This window comes from Bufo bufo, chromosome 5, assembly GCF_905171765.1.
Source record: "Bufo bufo chromosome 5, aBufBuf1.1, whole genome shotgun sequence".
Lineage (NCBI taxonomy): Eukaryota > Metazoa > Chordata > Amphibia > Anura > Bufonidae > Bufo > Bufo bufo.
This window is the reverse complement of record NC_053393.1, coordinates 1,277,600-1,294,537: the sequence shown is the minus strand read 5'-3', so window position 1 is coordinate 1,294,537 and position 16,938 is coordinate 1,277,600. Positions and strand designations below refer to the sequence as shown.

Sequence of the window (16,938 nt, the reverse complement as noted above, 5' to 3'; positions counted from 1 at the left end):
AATGTATCTATAGAATATATGAGAGATCGCTGTGTATAATGTATCTATAGAATATATGAGAGATCACTGTGTATAATGTATCTATAGAATATATGAGAGATCTCTGTGTATAATGGATCTATAGAATATATGAGAGATCACTGTGTATAATGTATCTATAGAATATATGAGAGATCGCTGTGTATAATGTATCTATAGAATATATGAGAGATCACTGTGTATAATGTATCTATAGAATATATGAGAGATCACTGTGTATAATGTATCTATAGAATATATGAGAGATCACTGTGTATAATGTATCTATAGAATATATGAGAGATCTCTGTGTATAATGTATCTATAGATTATATGAGAGATCACTGTGTATAATGGATCTATAGAATATATGAGAGATCACTGTGTATAATGGATCTATAGAATATATGAGAGATCACTGGGTATAATGGATCTATAGAACTAACAGTTCTCCTCCGACATTGGAGTCTCATGATGGTGCAGTGACGTATGGAGATGTTAATGGGTTCTTCCTGACCTCTCTTCTAGGGTCCGATCTGACAGTGAAGGTCTGGAGATTCTTCCCATACAGTGAGGAGAGCCTGAGTCTGTGTATGAGCTTTTATTGCGCTCAGCAGGTTGGACGCCTGTGCTCCCTCAATTCTCAGCTCTTTGTCGCCTTCCACGACCCATCCAGTGCAACCTACACGCTTGTGCAGTACTGTCTGAAGACTGGAAGACGAAACGACCACCCGTCTGGTGACGACCATCAGGACCAGATAACAGGTACTGTGGTCAGGTCCACCTATTTCAGCAGGTCTGCCCGTTGGCTGGAGGTCTCTGGCTCTATTGGTCAGGGATGGAATTTGGATGAAGATGGCTTCACATCAGCATGATGCTGAAGCTGGAATCTCATGTTCTGAGCATCCTACAAACCAGAGACATAGCATATGGTGGAAAATGTTCCACTATCCGTGGGTGGTGTGTAGCATTTGTCTCATAGGGAAGAAGGGGGCAGATACTAATAAGAGTATTTTACTCGAGAGACGCGTCCAGTGTCTGCTTGGTCCTGAAGAAAGCTGGCCTTGTAATCTGCATGGACTAGGCCTAGGCAGTTATACAAGACAGAACATGGTGCACAAAGCAGAGGCCTGATGGGAGAAGGATTCATGTAGTAAAAGTGGGGACCTCAGTCACTGCCCTCTTGTCTCTCTTCTCAGGTCTTTGTGCCAGCTCGGGACTGGGCCTAGTGGCCTCATGTGGAAGAGACAGAACCATCCGCCTCTGGACAGAGGACAACCGCCTGCTCAGGTCTTGTCACGCTTCCAACCATTTTTAAAAATTATTTTGTTATTTACACTATGGGGAAGATTCATAAAGCTTTTGTACCACAAAATTCGCCATATCTGGCCCATAACTTGCAGTTTTTTTTTTCTTACCATGTTTTTATAAAGTGACACGAAAAGTGGTTGTGTCTTATCAGAAGGGTGGAGCCTCGTGGCATGTTGGATTCACTATAATCTAGGCCAGAAACTGGCTTAAATCATGGCTGAAGTCCACCAAGCTCCTTACTGCCATGTGTGAGTTTGTGATGCATGGAGGGCACCTAATTTATTAAGAAGACATCTCACCCCAGCTTACAGGAGATCAAGAAGGAAATGGCAGTCTTAATAGGTCTCCCCCTATATGTCAAAAAGTAAGGGCCCCCCGGAGCATCACACCTATATCAGCTTGTTGGACATCTCATGGATGTCCCGCTTTTTGGAGCTATAACAGACTTCTGGGAAGACTTTCCACAAGACTTTGGGGAGTCTGTGGGAATTTATGCCGTACTTGTGGGCTCAGGGTGTGATGTTTGAGGAGAAGGTGTGACCAACCATCGCCATTCCAGCCCATCCTGAAGGGGTCGTGGGTGTGAGGGCGCTGTGCCAGTTCCTCCACATCAAGCTTTCATGGAGCTCGCTTTGTGCACTGAGGCACAGTCACACTACACTGACCAAAAATATAAACACAACACTTTCGGTTTTGCTCCCATTTTGCATGAGCTGAACTCAAAGATCTGAAACATTTTCTACAGACACAGAAGACCCGTTACTCTCAAATATTGTCCACAAATCTGTCTAGATCTGTGTTAGTGAGCGCTTCTCCTTTGCCGAGATAATCCATCCCACCTCACAGGTGTGGCAGATCAAGGTGCTGATTAGACAGCATGAATATTGCACAGGTGTGCCTTAGACGGCCCACAATAAAAGGCCACTCTGAAATGTGCAGTCTGATCACACAGCACAATGCCACAGATGTCGCAACGTTTGAGGGAGCGTGCAGTTGGCATGCTGACTGCAGGAATGTCTACCAGAGCTGTTGCCCGTGCAATGAATGTTCATTTCTCTACCATAAGCCGTCTCCAAGGGCGTTTCAGAGAATGTGGCAGTACATCCAACCGGCCCCTGTAGTGATCACTTCCATGGACGGCCCTGTAGTGATCATTTCCATGGATGGCCCGGTAGTGATCACTTCCATAAAGGCTCGGTAATCATCACTTCCATGGTCGCCTCTGTAGTGGTCACTTTTATGGAAGGCTCTGTAGTGGTCACTTCTATGGATGGCTGAACTCAAAGATCTGAAACATTTTCTACAGACACAGAAGACCCGTTACTCTCAAATATTGTCCACAAATCTGTCTAGATCTGTGTTAGTGAGCGCTTCTCCTTTGCCGAGATATGAATGTGAGCGCTTCTCCTTTGCCGTGCAATGAATGTTCATTTCTCTACCATAAGCCGTCTCCAAGGGCGTTTCAGAGAATGTGGCAGTACATCCAACCGGCCCCTGTAGTGATCACTTCCATGGACGGCCCTGTAGTGATCATTTCCATGGATGGCCCGGTAGTGATCACTTCCATAAAGGCTCGGTAATCATCACTTCCATGGTCGCCTCTGTAGTGGTCACTTTTATGGAAGGCTCTGTAGTGGTCACTTCTATGGATGGCTCTGTTGTGATCACTTCCATGGTCGGCTCAGTAGTCGTCACTTCCATGGACGGCTTTGTTGTGATCACTTCCATGGATGGCCCTGTAGTGATCACTTTCATGGACGGCCCTGTATTGATCACTTCCATGGATGGCCCTGTAGTGATCACTTTCATGGACGGCCCTGTATTAATCACTTCCATGGACGGCCCTGTAGTGATCACTTCCATGGTCGGCTCTGTAGTGGTCACTTCCATGGTCGGCTCTGTAGTGGTCACTTCTATGGATGGCTCTGTTGTGATCACTTCCATGGACGGCTTTGTTGTGATCACTTCCATGGACTTCCCTGTAGTGATCACTTTCATGGACGGCTTCTTGTAATTACACTGCTCATCTCTGCGATGTCGATGGCGAGTAGGCAAACAATGAAGGGTACGCTGCGCGTGCACTGCGTGCGCCTTCTCCTCATCCAGCTGATTGGCGGGGGTGCAGGGTGTCGAACCTTTCCTGAGGAGAGGCAATCAATATTAAAATCCCAGAAAACCCCTTTAACCCTTTACTGAAAAGAATAGTCTTTAATCCTTTTAAGACAGGGTGACTTTTAGTGTTTTTGTTTTTATATCCAGCCCTCCCATAACTTTTTTCATTCACATAGTTGTAAGATGGCTTTCCTAATGAATGTGGCGGGAAGCAGGAAAAAAATTCCAAATGGTGTGAAATTGAAGAAGAACAAACACAATTTCGCAACAGTTTTAGGGGTTTCGTTTTTATGGTGTTCCCTATATTGTAAAACTGACCAGTTACTTTCATTCTCCAGGTCAGTACGATTTCGGCAATACCACATATGTACAGTTACAAGAAAAAGTATGTGAACCCTTTGGAATGATCTGGATTTCTGCACAAATTGGTCATAAAATGTGATCTGATCTTCATCTAAGTCACAACAATAGACAATCACAGTCGGCTTAAACTAATAACACACAAAGAGTTAAATGTTACCATGTTTTTATTGAACACACCATGTAAACATTCACAGTGCAGGTGGAAAAAGTATGTGAACCCTTGGATTTAATAACTGGTTGAACCTCCTTTGGCAGCAATAACTTCCACCAAACGTTTCCTGTAGTTGCAGATCAGACACAACGGTCAGGAGTAATTCTTCACCATTCCTCTTTACAGAACTGTTTCAGTTCAGCAATATTCTTGGGATGTCTGGTGTGAATCGCTTTCTTGAGGTCCTGCCACAGCATCTCCATCGGGCTGAGGTCAGGACTCTGACTGGGCCACTCCAGAAGGCGGATTTTCTTCTGTTTAAGCCATTCTGTTGTGGATTTACTTCTATGCTTTGGGTCGTTGTCCTGTTGCAACACCCATCTTCTGTTGAGCTTCAGCAGGTGGACAGATGGCCTTAAGTTCTCCTGCAAAATGTCTTGATAAACTTGGGAATTCATTTTTCCTTCGATGATGGCAATCCGTCCAGGCCCTGACGCAGCAGAGCAGCCCCAAACCATGATGCCCCCACCACCATACCTCACAGTTGGGATGAGGTTTTGATGTTGGTGTGCTGTGCCTCTTTTTCTCCACACATAGTGTTGTGTGTTTCTTCCAAACAACTCCACTTTGGTTTCCTCTGTCCACAGAATATTTTGCCAGTACTGCTGTGGAACGTCCAGGTGCTCTTGTGCAAACTGTAAATGTCCTGTTCTCACAACATGTACCCCCGGGGTCTGTATGCAGCTCAACAGGCAGATATCACCATTCTACTAGGTAATAAGATGAGACTTGTTTCTGTAGTCTGTGGTTTTTATTAACCGGCAGTAGATAAGGTAAACTATAAGAAAATGAACATACAAGAACTGAATGTACAGCACAATGTACACAAAACTTATACAAAAACATGAATGAATCCCTTACCGACGATGCTTTAGTAAGAGACACACAATGTGCAGCTGCTCCTTCCATGAGGTGAAGGGAATAATGAAGAAGGTGCCCGTCTCTTTCCCAGAAAGCTCTGTGAGCAGGAAGTCAGGTGACCTAATCAATATGCAGAGTTTAAAGGGTTTCTACCACCAGAAATACCGTTATGTAGCTGACTGATATAGCGATGCGCCAATGTCAGCACTACACAACAGTGTGTTTCTAACATTAGTCCCTGCAGCCGTTTTTGTAAAAAAAAGCACTTTTATTATATGCTAATGAGCCTCTAGGTGCTATGTGGGCGTAAAATCAGCACCTAGAGGCTCCGTCCACTCACCCTTTATCCCGCCCAGGTCCAGTGTTGTGCCCGCCCCGCTCCTCTTGATTGATGCCACTGTTCCCTGCATCATTGACGAAATCCCGCGCCTGCCCTGTTCACTTCTGTCTTCGGCGAAGGCAGTGAATGATGCGCTCCTGGTGCCGGATTCCTCACTGCGCCTGCGCCGTCACAGTGAAGAAGCCGGCATCAGGAGAGCGGCCTTCACTCACTGCGCCGAAGACAGAAGTGAACGGCGCAGGCACAGGATTTCGTCAACGATGCGGTGGACCATGCCATCAATCAAGAGGAGCGGGGCGGGCAGAACAGGGTACCTGGGCGGGATAAAGCGTGAGTGGACGGAGCCTCTAGGTGCTGATTTTACGCCCACATAGCACCTAGAGGCTCATTAGCATATAATAAAAGTGCTTTTTTTTTTACAAAAACGGCTGCAGGGACTAATGTTAGACACATACTGTTATGTAGTGCTGACATTGGCGCATCGCTATATCAGTCAGCTACATAACAGTATTTCTGGTGGTAGAAACCCTTTAACAAGGCAGAAGATGCACTTACAGCTAAAGGTCACTAGATGGCGCTGTAGGCACACAAATGAACAGACTATGCAATGGTTAGTGAAGAGAAGACAGTACAGTCCCCGCTTGACATCAGCCGATGTCACTATTAGAGTCCTCAACAGATAACAGTAGGATTAGTTCGGAAGTAGGTCTGATAAACAGTTTGGTCTCATTTTGTTTGAAAATCTTGACCTCAACTTTACGGACATGTCCGTCCTCACTTGGGAACACTTTAGTAATGAGGCCCAAAGGCCAATGATTTCTTTGAGCCTGAGAGTCTTTAACAAGAACAATGTCATCAGGTTTTAGGTTGGGCTTAACTGTGTGCCATTTGGTTCTTGTCTGTAAGGTGGGAAGATATTGCTTCTTCCACCTATTCCAGAAAGTATCGGCAAGGCCTTGCACTTGTCTCCATTGGCGTTTGTAGAGATCTTTGGTGCCAAACTCTCCAGAAGGAGCACTCACTATACCAGTCTTTTGGGTAAGTAGAGAGGCAGGCGTAAGCAGTATTGGATCTCCTGGGTCATTTGATATCGGAGCCAAGGGTCTAGCATTGATAATGGCTGAGACTTCGGCCATAAAGGTTGTAAGGCATTCATGAGAGTCTAGCATTGCCCACTTGTAGGAAGATAGAGTTCAAGATTCTGCGGGCGATGCCAATCATTCTTTCCCAGGCTCCTCCCATGTGAGAAACATGAGGGGAATTGAAAATCCAAGTGCATCCTTGCTCACTAAGGAATCTTTTTACACCGTTATTATCCAAGTTGGAGAGAAGCTTTAGCTCATTAGCAGCTCCAACAAAGTTTGTGCGTCTGTCAGAGCGGATTTGTTTTACAGGACCTCTGATTGCGATAAAGCGCCTGAGGGCATTTATGAAGCTAGAAGTGTCCATAGACTCGATAACTTCAATGTGGACGGCTCGAATTGACATACAACTGAAATTGACTGCCCATCGCTTGGAGCTAGCGTGGCTACTTCTAGTTTGACGTGTGATAACGGACCAGGGACCAAACACGTCAAGGCCCACATTAGTAAATGGAGGGTCCATGCTAACCCTGTCGGATGGGAGATTGGCCATTTTTTGTGTCTGTAAACCCCCGCGTAGCTTACGGAAAGTGATACATTTGTTGGTGAGGCCAACATAGAGTCAGTTTGGGTTACGTTGCAGTTTGCTAACCATGCAGTAACTCGTGTAGGTGTGATATATAGACCACCTGGTCAAGTTAAAGAACTAGATGATCTACTAGTTGAAGAAATAGCTAAAATGACAATGAAAGGAGAAGTTATCATTATGGGAGATTTCAATCTTCCAGATATAAACTGGAAAACCAAAATAGCAAGTTCTACCAGGAGTACAGATATTCTAAATTCCCTACTGGGGTTATCTCTACAACAAGTGGTTGAGGAGCCAACCCAGAGGGAGGCCATTTTGGATTTGGTATTCACAAACGGGGATTCGGTATATGATGTCATTGTAGGCGAAACCTTGGGATCTAGTGATCACCAGTCAGTGTGGTTTAATATAAGAACTGTGAAAGAGTCCCACCACACAAAAACAAAAGTTTTAGATTTTAGAAAAACAGACTTTTCAAAAATGAAATTAGTCATAAATGAGTCCTTATCAGACTGGAACGGATTACATGGAGTCCAGGAGAAATGGGACTACTTAAAAGGTGCATTATTGAAGGCAACAGAAAATTGCATTAGACTTGTCAGTAAAAGCAAAAAAAGGAAGAGACCAATGTGGTACTCAGCAGAAGTGGCCCAAATCATTAAAAATAAAAAGCTAGCATTTTGTAATTATAAAAAAACCCAGAGCAATGAAGATAAGGAAATCTACAAGATTAGGCAGAGAGAGGCCAAGCAAGTTATAAGAACTTCTAAAGCGCAGGCAGAAGAAAAACTAGCTCAGTCTATGAAAGAAGGGGATAAGACATTCTTCAGATATATAAATGAAAAAAGGAAATTAAAACAAGGAATAACTAAATTAAAAACAAAGGACGGAAGGTATGTAGAAGAGAATAAAGGGCTAGCCGACTGCCTTAATGAATACTTCTGTTCAGTTTTTACAAAAGAAAAAGGAGAAGGACCTCCACTAGAAAGAATGACTAATAAATCGTTTGATGCATGTATCTTTACAGAGGAAGATGTTCTAAGTTTGCTGTCTAAGGTGAAGACAGATAAGTCACAGGGGCCTGATGAGATACACCCAAAATTATTAAAAGAGCTTAGTGGTGAGCTGGCAAAACCGTTAACAGATTTATTTAACCAATCATTAGTAACAGGAGTCGTTCCGGAAGATTGGAAATTGGCAAATGTCGTGCCCATTCACAAGAAAGGTAGTAGGGAGGAATCGAGCAACTATAGACCAGTGAGTCTGACATCAATAGTAGGCAAATTAATGGAAACCCTATTAAAGGATAGGATTGTGGAACATCTAAAATCCCATGGATTGCAAGATGAAAAACAACATGGGTTTACTTCAGGGAGATCATGTCAAACAAATCTTATAGATTTTTTTGACTGGGTGAATAAAATAATAGACGGTGGAGGTGCAGTAGACATCGCATATCTAGATTTTAGTAAGGCTTTTGACACTGTCCCACATAGAAGACTTATCAATAAACTGCAGTCATTGAGCATGGACTCCCATATTGTTGAGTGGATTAGGCAGTGGCTGAGTGACAGACAACAGAGGGTTGTAGTCAATGGAGAACATTCAAAACAAGGTAATGTTACCAGTGGGGTTCCACAGGGATCTGTACTGGGACCGATTTTGTTTAATATCTTCATAAGTGATATTGCAAAAGGCCTCGCTGGTAAGGTTTGTCTTTTTGCTGATGACACAAAGATATGTAACAGGGTTGATGTTCCTGGAGGGAAACGCCAAATGGAAAAGGATTTAGGAAAACTAGAAGAATGGTCAGAACTCTGGAAACTGAAATTTAATGTGGATAAGTGCAAGATAATGCACCTGGGGCGTAAAAACCCAAGGGCAGAATATAGAATATTTGACACAGTCCTGACCTCAGTATCTGAGGAAAGGGATTTAGGAGTAATTATTTCAGAAGACTTAAAGGTGGGAAGACAATGTAATAGAGCAGCACGAAATGCCAGCAGAATGCTTGGATGTATAGGGAGAGGTATAAGCAGTAGAAAGAGTGAAGTGCTTATGCCGCTGTACAGAACACTGGTGAGACCTCACTTGGAGTATTGTGCGCAGTACTGGAGGCCATATCTCCAGAAGGATATAGATACTCTAGAGAGAGTTCAGAGAAGAGCTACTAAACTAGTACATGGATTGCAGGATAAAACTTACCAGGAAAGGTTAAAGGACCTTAATATGTATAGCTTGGAAGAAAGAAGAGACAGAGGGGATATGATAGAAACTGCTAAATACATAAAGGGAATCAACTCGGTAAAGGAAGAGAGCATATTTACAAGAAGAAAAACTACCACAAGAGGACACCGTTTTAAATTAGAGGGGCAAAGGTTTAAAAGTAATATAAGGAAGTATTACTTTACTGAGAGAGTAGTGGATGCATGGAATAGCCTTCCTGCAGAAGTGGTAGCTGCAAATACAGTGAAGGGGTTTAAGCATGCATGGGATAGGCATAAGGCCATCCTTTATATAAGATAGGGCCGGGGGCTATCCATAGTATTCAGTATATGGGGCAGACTGGATGGGCCAAATGGTTCTTATCTGCCGACACATTCTAGGTTTCTATGTTTCTATTTGAATATACATTTGTTGATACACCTTTTTGCACCAACGACCCACAGCCCAGCAGCTCGTAACGCTCCTTCGGTGAATAGTCGGCCCTGGTGTTTTATCTTACTGTAGTAGTGCTCTACAAGCAAGGAAGCTAAATGATGATGACCAGGAATTATGATAGGATGTTTCTCATTAAACCCTAATTTGGCCTCTTTAACCCCCTCAGCCCCCCTAGCTTAAACCCCCTTAAAGACCAGGCCACTTTTTACACTTCTGACCTACACTACTTTCACCGTTTATTGCTCGGTCATGCAACTTACCACCCAAATGAATTTTACCTCCTTTTCTTCCCACTAATAGAGCTTTCATTTGGTGGTATTCAATTGCTGCTGACATTTTTACTTTTTTTGTTATTAATCGAAATTTAAAGATTTTTTTGCAAAAAAATGACATTTTTCACTTTCAGTTGTAAAATTTTGCAAAAAAAACGACATCCATATATAAATTTTGCTCTAAATTTATTGTTCTACATGTCTTTGATAAAAAAAAAATGTTTGGGTAAAAAAAAAATGGTTTGGGTAAAAGTTATAGCGTTTACAAACTATGGTACAAAAATGTGAATTTCCGCTTTTTGAAGCAGCTCTGACTTTCTGAGCACCTGTCATGTTTCCTGAGGTCCTACAATGGCCAGACAGTACAAACACCCCACAAATGACCCCATTTCGGAAAGTAGACACCCTAAGGTATTCGCTGATGGGCATAGTGAGTTCATAGAACTTTTTATTTTTTGTCACAAGTTAGCGGAAAATGATGATTTTTTTTTTTCTTACAAAGTCTCATATTCCACTAACTTGTGACAAAAAATAAAAAGTTCCATGAACTCACTATGCCCATCACGAAATACCTTGGGGTCTCTTCTTTCCAAAATGGGGTCACTTGTGGGGTAGTTATACTGCCCTGGCATTCTAGGGGCCCAAATGTGTGGTAAGGAGTTTGAAATCAAATTCTGTAAAAAATGACGAGTGAAATCCGAAAGGTGCTCTTTGGAATATGGGCCCCTTTGCCCACCTAGGCTGCAAAAAAGTGTCACACATCTGGTATCTCCGTACTCAGGAGAAGGTGGGGAATGTGTTTTGGGGTGTCATTTTACATATACCCATGCTGGGTGAGAGAAATATCTTGGCAAAAGACAACTTTTCCCATTTTTTTATACAAAGTTGGCATTTGACCAAGATATTTATCTCACCCAGCATGGGTATATGTAAAAAGACACCCCAAAACACATTCCCCACCTTTTCCTGAATACAGAGATACCAGATGTGTGACACTTTTTTGCAGCCTAGGTGGGCAAAGGGGCCCATATTCCAAAGAGCACCTTTCGGATTTCACAGGTCATTTTTTACAGAATTTGATTTCAAACTCCTTACCACACATTTGGGCCCCTAGAATGCCAGGGCAGTATAACTACCCCACAAGTGACCCCATTTTGGAAAGAAGACACCCCAAGGTATTCCGTGAGGGGCATGGCGAGTTCCTAGAATTTTTTATTTTTTGTCACAAGTTAGTGGAAAATGCTGATTTTTTTTTTTTTTTTTCATACAAAGTCTCATATTCCACTAACTTGTGACAAAAAATAAAAACTTCCATGAACTCACTATGCCCATCAGCGAATACCTTGGGGTCTCTTCTTTCCAAAATGGGGTCACTTGTGGGGTAGTTATACTGCCCTGGCATTCTAGGGGCCCAAATGTGTGGTAAGGAGTTTGAAATCAAATTCTGTAAAAAATGACGAGTGAAATCCGAAAGGTGCTCTTTGGAATATGGGCCCCTTTGCCCACCTAGGCTGCAAAAAAGTGTCACACATCTGGTATCTCTGTATTCAGGAGAAGTTGGGGAATGTGTTTTGGGGTGTCATTTTACATATACCCATGCTGGGTGAGATAAATATCTTGGTCAAATGCCAACTTTGTATAAAAAAAATGGGAAAAGTTGTCTTTTGCCAAGATATTTCTCTCACCCAGCATGGGTATATGTAAAATGACACCCCAAAACACATTGCCCAACTTCTCCTGAGTACGGAGATACCAGATGTGTGACACTTTTTTGCAGCCTAGGTGGGCAAAGGGGCCCATATTCCAAAGAGCACCTTTCGGATTTCACTCGTCATTTTTTACAGAATTTGATTTCAAACTCCTTACCACACATTTGGGCCCCTAGAATGCCAGGGCAGTATAACTACCCCACAAGTGACCCCATTTTGGAAAGAAGAGACCCCAAGGTATTCGCTGATGGGCATAGTGAGTTCATGGAAGTTTTTATTTTTTGTCACAAGTTAGTGGAATATGAGACTTTGTATGAAAAAAAAAAAAAAAATCATAATTTTCCACTAACTTGTGACAAAAAATAAAAAATTCTAGGAACTCGCCATGCCCCTCACGGAATACCTTGGGGTGTCTTCTTTCCAAAATGGGGTCACTTGTGGGGTAGTTATACTGCCCTGGCATTTTCCAGGGGCCCTAATGTGTGGTAAGTAGGTAAATGACCAGTGAAATCCGAAAGGTGCTCTTTGGAATGTGGGCCCCTTTGCCCACCTAGGCTGCAAAAAAGTGTCACACATCTGGTATCGCCGTATTCAGGAGAAGTTGGGGAATGTGTTTTGTGGTGTCTTTTTACATATACCCATGCTGGGTGAGAGAAATATCTTGACAAAAGACAACTTTTCCCATTTTTTTATACAAAGTTGGCATTTGACCAAGATATTTCTCTCACCCAGCATGGGTATATGTAAAATGACACCCCAAAACACATTCCCCAACTTCTCCTGAGTACGGCGATACCAGATGTGTGACACTTTTTTGCAGCCTAGATGCGCAAAGGGGCCCAAATTCCTTTTAGGAGGGCATTTTTAGACATTTGGATACCAGACTTCTTCTCACGCTTTGGGGCCCCTAGAATGCCAGGGCAGTATAAATACCCCACATGTGACCCCATTTTGGAAAGAAGACACCCCAAGGTATTCAATGAGGGGCATGGCGAGTTCATAGAAATTTTTTTTTTTTGGGCACAAGTTAGCGGAAATTGATATTTTTTATTTTTTTCTCACAAAGTCTCCCGTTCCGCTAACTTGGGACAAAAATTTCAATCTTTCATGGACTCAATATTCCCCTCACGGAATACCTTGGGGTGTCTTCTTTCCGAAATGGGGTCACATGTGGGGTATTTATACTGCCCTGGCATTCTAGGGGCCCTAAAGTGTGAGAAGAAGTATGGAATATAAATGTCTAAAAAATTTTACGCATTTGGATTCCGTGAGGGGTATGGTGAGTTCATGTGAGATTTTATTTTTTGACACAAGTTAGTGGAATATGAGACTTTGTAAGAAAAAAATAATAATAATTCCGCTAACTTGGGCCAAAAAATGTCTGAATGGAGCCTTACAGGGGGGTGATCAATGACAGGGGGGGTGATCAATGACAGGGGGGGTGATCAATGACTGGGGGAGTGATCAATGACAGGGGGGTGATCAATGACAGGGGGGGTGATCAATGACAGGGGGGTGATCAATGACAGGGGGGGTGATCAATGACAGGGGGAGTGATCAATGACAGGGGGGTGATCAATGACAGGGGGGGTGATCAATGACAGGGGGGGTGATCAATGACAGGGGGGTGATCAATGACAGGGGAGTGATCAATGACAGGGGGGTGATCAGGAAGTCTATATGGGGTGATCACCACAGTCATTGATCACGCCCCTGTAAGGCTTTATTCAGACGTCCGTATGCGTTTTGCGGATCCGATCCATCTATCAGTGGATCCGTAAAAATCATGCGGACATCTGAATGGAGCTTTACAGGGGGTTGATCAATGACAGGGGGGGTGATCAATGACAGGGGGGTAATCAATGACAGAGGGGGTGATCAATGACAGGGGGGTGATCAGGGAGTCTATATGGGGTGATAACCACAGTCATTGATCACGCCCCTGTAAGGCTTCATTCAGATGTCCGTATGCGTTTTGCGGATCCGATCCATCTATCAGTGCATCCGTAAAAATCATGCGGACATCTGAATGGAGCTTTACAGGGGTGTAATCAATGACAGGGGGGTGATCAGGGAGTCTATATGGGGTGATCAGGGGTGATCAGGGGCTAATAAGGGGTTAATAAGTGACGGGGGCGGGGGGTGTAGTGTAGTGTAGTGGTGCTTGGTGCTACTTTACTGAGCTACCTGTGTCCTCTGGTGGTCGATCCAAACAAAGGGGACCACCAGAGGACCAGGTAGCAGGTATATTAGACGCGGTTATCAAAACAGCGTCTAATATACCTGTTAGGGGTTAAAAAAAACACATCTCCAGCCTGCCAGCGAACGATCGCTGCTGGCAGGCTGGAGATCAACTCTCTTACCTTCCGATCCTGTGAACGCGCGCGCCTGTGTGCGCGCGTTCACAGGAAATCCCGGCTCACGCGAGATGACGCGTATATGCGTCGCTGAGCGCAGGGCTGCCACCTCCGGAACGCGAATCTGCGTACAGCGGTCCGGAGGTGGTTAAGCCGCCCTCCCACTCTCGTCAAGGACTGGATCGAGCTTCACTAACACACTGTCTTTTGACACAGGTTTTTTGTTGTTGATGCAGTAGAGTTCCTTGGCGAATGTCTCTCGTTGCATGGAACAATTAGATTTTTCGATTGTTCTAGCTCACTTACTGAGTATCCATTCTTACAATGGTGCCAACCTTTGCAGTTACATTCCATAACAAATGGGGCATGCTTTAAGGAACCGGCTGCGTGTGCTAAGCAGGTGATAGCTCGCACGAGTGACTTCCAGGTGGAAAACCTGATGAAACGGTGGCTACCGAGCTGATTGTACGAATTTACAGTAAGTAGCACAGATACCTGAGGGCGGATTTCTTTGTCAGAATCTGCATCTAACAGCTCATATGAGTCACAGGCAGAAGAATGTTCTGAGTTGTATAGAAAAGCAGGACCCCTGAACCAAACTGTGTCCTTAAGGTGACTGGCAGCAACTGACCTGGTTGCTAAGTCTGCTGGGTTATGGTCAATAGGTACAAAGTGCCATTGCTTTGGGAAAGTGGACCTCCTGATTCTTAACACTCGGTTGTTAACGTAAACGTAGAAACGCCTAGTTTGGTTGTAAATGTAGCCCAGGACCACTTTACTGTCTGTATAAAACTCGGTGTCTCGGATCTCTAGGTTTATCTCTGATGTAATTAATTCAGCTAGTTCAACGGCTAGTACAGCGGCCCAGAGTTCTAGCCTGGGTATTGTATGTTCGAGAAGTGGTGCGAGCTTTGCTTTGCCCATGACAAACCCTGTGTGGCACTGACCTTTGTTGTCTACCGTTTTCAGATAAGCTACAGCGGCAATTGCTTTGACGGACGCGTCAGAGAATATGTAAAGTCTTTGTGTTTTTACTTCTGTGGATGGCACAGGAGCGTAAGAACGTGGAACATGCAGGTTAGATAAAGTCTTTAGGGAGTTTCTCCACTCTATCCATAGGTTTCTTTTTTCAGGGGAAAGTGGGTGATCCCAATCCAATGTCTCCTCAGTTAACTCTCTAAGTAGGGATTTGCCCTGGATTGTAACGGGGGCCGTGAATCCTAAGGGATCATAAAGACTGTTTATGGCAGACAGGACACCTCTACGGGTAAAGGGCTTCTCTTCCTGGCCGACTTGGAAGGTAAACGTATCTGATTTTAGATCCCAGATGAGACCAAGGCTACGTTGTATAGGAAGGGAGTCAGTCCCTAAGTCTAAGCTCTGTAGGTCGTTTGAGTGGTCTTGAGAGGGAAATGCTTCTATCAGCTGCTTACTATTGGAGGCTATTTTGTGGAGTCTCAGGTTCGAGCATGCGAGCATTTCTTGAGCTCTCTTAAGGAGACTTACTGCACCCTCAACAGTGGGTAGTGATTTTAGACAGTCATCTACATAAAAGTCTCTTTCTACGAATTGTCTGACGTCTGAACCATATTCTAGTTCGCCTTCCTGAGCAGAGTGTCTGAGACTATAAGTTGCAACTGCAGGGGAGGGGCTGTTACCAAAGATATGTACCCGCATGCGGTACTCCGCGATATCTTTTGTGGGGTCATTGTCAATAAACCAAAGAAATCTTAAGAAGTTTCTGTGTTCCTCTTTAATGAGAAAGCAATGAAACATCTGCTGAATGTCCGCCATGAAGGCAACAGAGTCTTTACGAAAACGAAGCAGTACTCCTAGGAGCCTGTTGTTAAGATCTGGACCTGAGAGCAGGACGTCGTTTAGGGAGACGCCTTCATATTTAGCACTAGAGTCAAACACTACTCTAATTTGACCTGGTTTCTTTGGGTGGTAAACCCCGAATATGGGTAAATACCAACATTCTTCCGAGTTTTTAAGGGTGGGAGCTACCTCAGCATGACCATTCTCAAATATTTTACTCATGAAAGTAAAGAAGTGATCTTTCATTTCTGGCTTCTTGTGGAAGCTACGTCTTAGAGAGACAAAACGTCTGTAGACTTGCTCTCTGTTGTTAGGCAAACGTTGCCTTTGAGGCCTGAAGGGAAGGGGTGCGACCCAACTATTTGTTTCATCCTTACTGATTTCCCTTTGCATGGTCTCTAAAAACAATCTGTCTTCATGGGACATTGCTATCTGATTGTCCTCCTTGGTCCTTTGGAACACTGAGCAACCTAGGTGGTCTTCGTCACTGTCACAAGCTATGTCGTGGTCTAAAGAGTCTATGAAGGAACAAGGTAGGTGAGTACTATGTGGCAGTTCCTTTATGAGGAAGTTGTTTTTACATGGTTGGAAGATAGAGGGACGTCCATTATCTAATGTGCTTGTGAGCATGCTATTAATGGAGGTTGGTTTGTGTATGCTTCCTAAGCAGACATCTCCTACTATGACCCATCCTAGGTCATGCCTTTGGGCATAAGGAGCATGATGTGGGCCATTAATCTGTTCTCTAGTTTTATGAACTTGTAAGATATCTCTCCCTAGGAGTAGGATTATCTGAGCATTAGGATCGAGTTTTGGCAAGAGATGGGCTATACGCTGTAAATGGGGGTGATGTATGGCTACCTCTGGTGTGGGGATCTCATGTCTATTATCAGGGATTTGGTTACATTCAGTAATAGTTGGTAAGGAAAGACACGTCTTACCATCTATGGACTCGATTAGGTAGCCACTAGCTCTCCTCCCCGCTGTTTCTACAGTACCTGCACAAGTCTTTAGAGAATAAGGAGTGTTGGGCCCTTTGATGTTGAAAATGTCAAAGAAAGTAGATTTGGCTAGGGACGCATTACTTTGGTCATCTAGGATGGCGTAAACATTGATGGCTTTGTCTCTGCAGCCCTTTGGGTATACTTTTGTAAGGCAGATTTTTGAGCAGGACCTGCCGCCTATGAGTCCTTTACAGACTTCAGTGCGTTGTGAAGTAACTGCTGGTGGGTTA

General features: G+C 43.8%; 1 protein-coding gene across 1 annotated transcript in view; it reads left to right on the top strand.

Annotated features, from left to right (window-relative positions):
* WDR97 (WD repeat domain 97) overlaps positions 1-16,938 on the top strand; it is a 197,163-nt gene that overhangs the window by 42,236 nt on the left and 137,989 nt on the right. The window contains exons 5-6 of the mRNA XM_040432345.1: positions 547-783; positions 1,218-1,308. Of these exons, the coding sequence (XP_040288279.1) occupies positions 547-783; positions 1,218-1,308 (328 nt within the window). The remainder of the gene's footprint in view (positions 1-546; positions 784-1,217; positions 1,309-16,938) is intronic.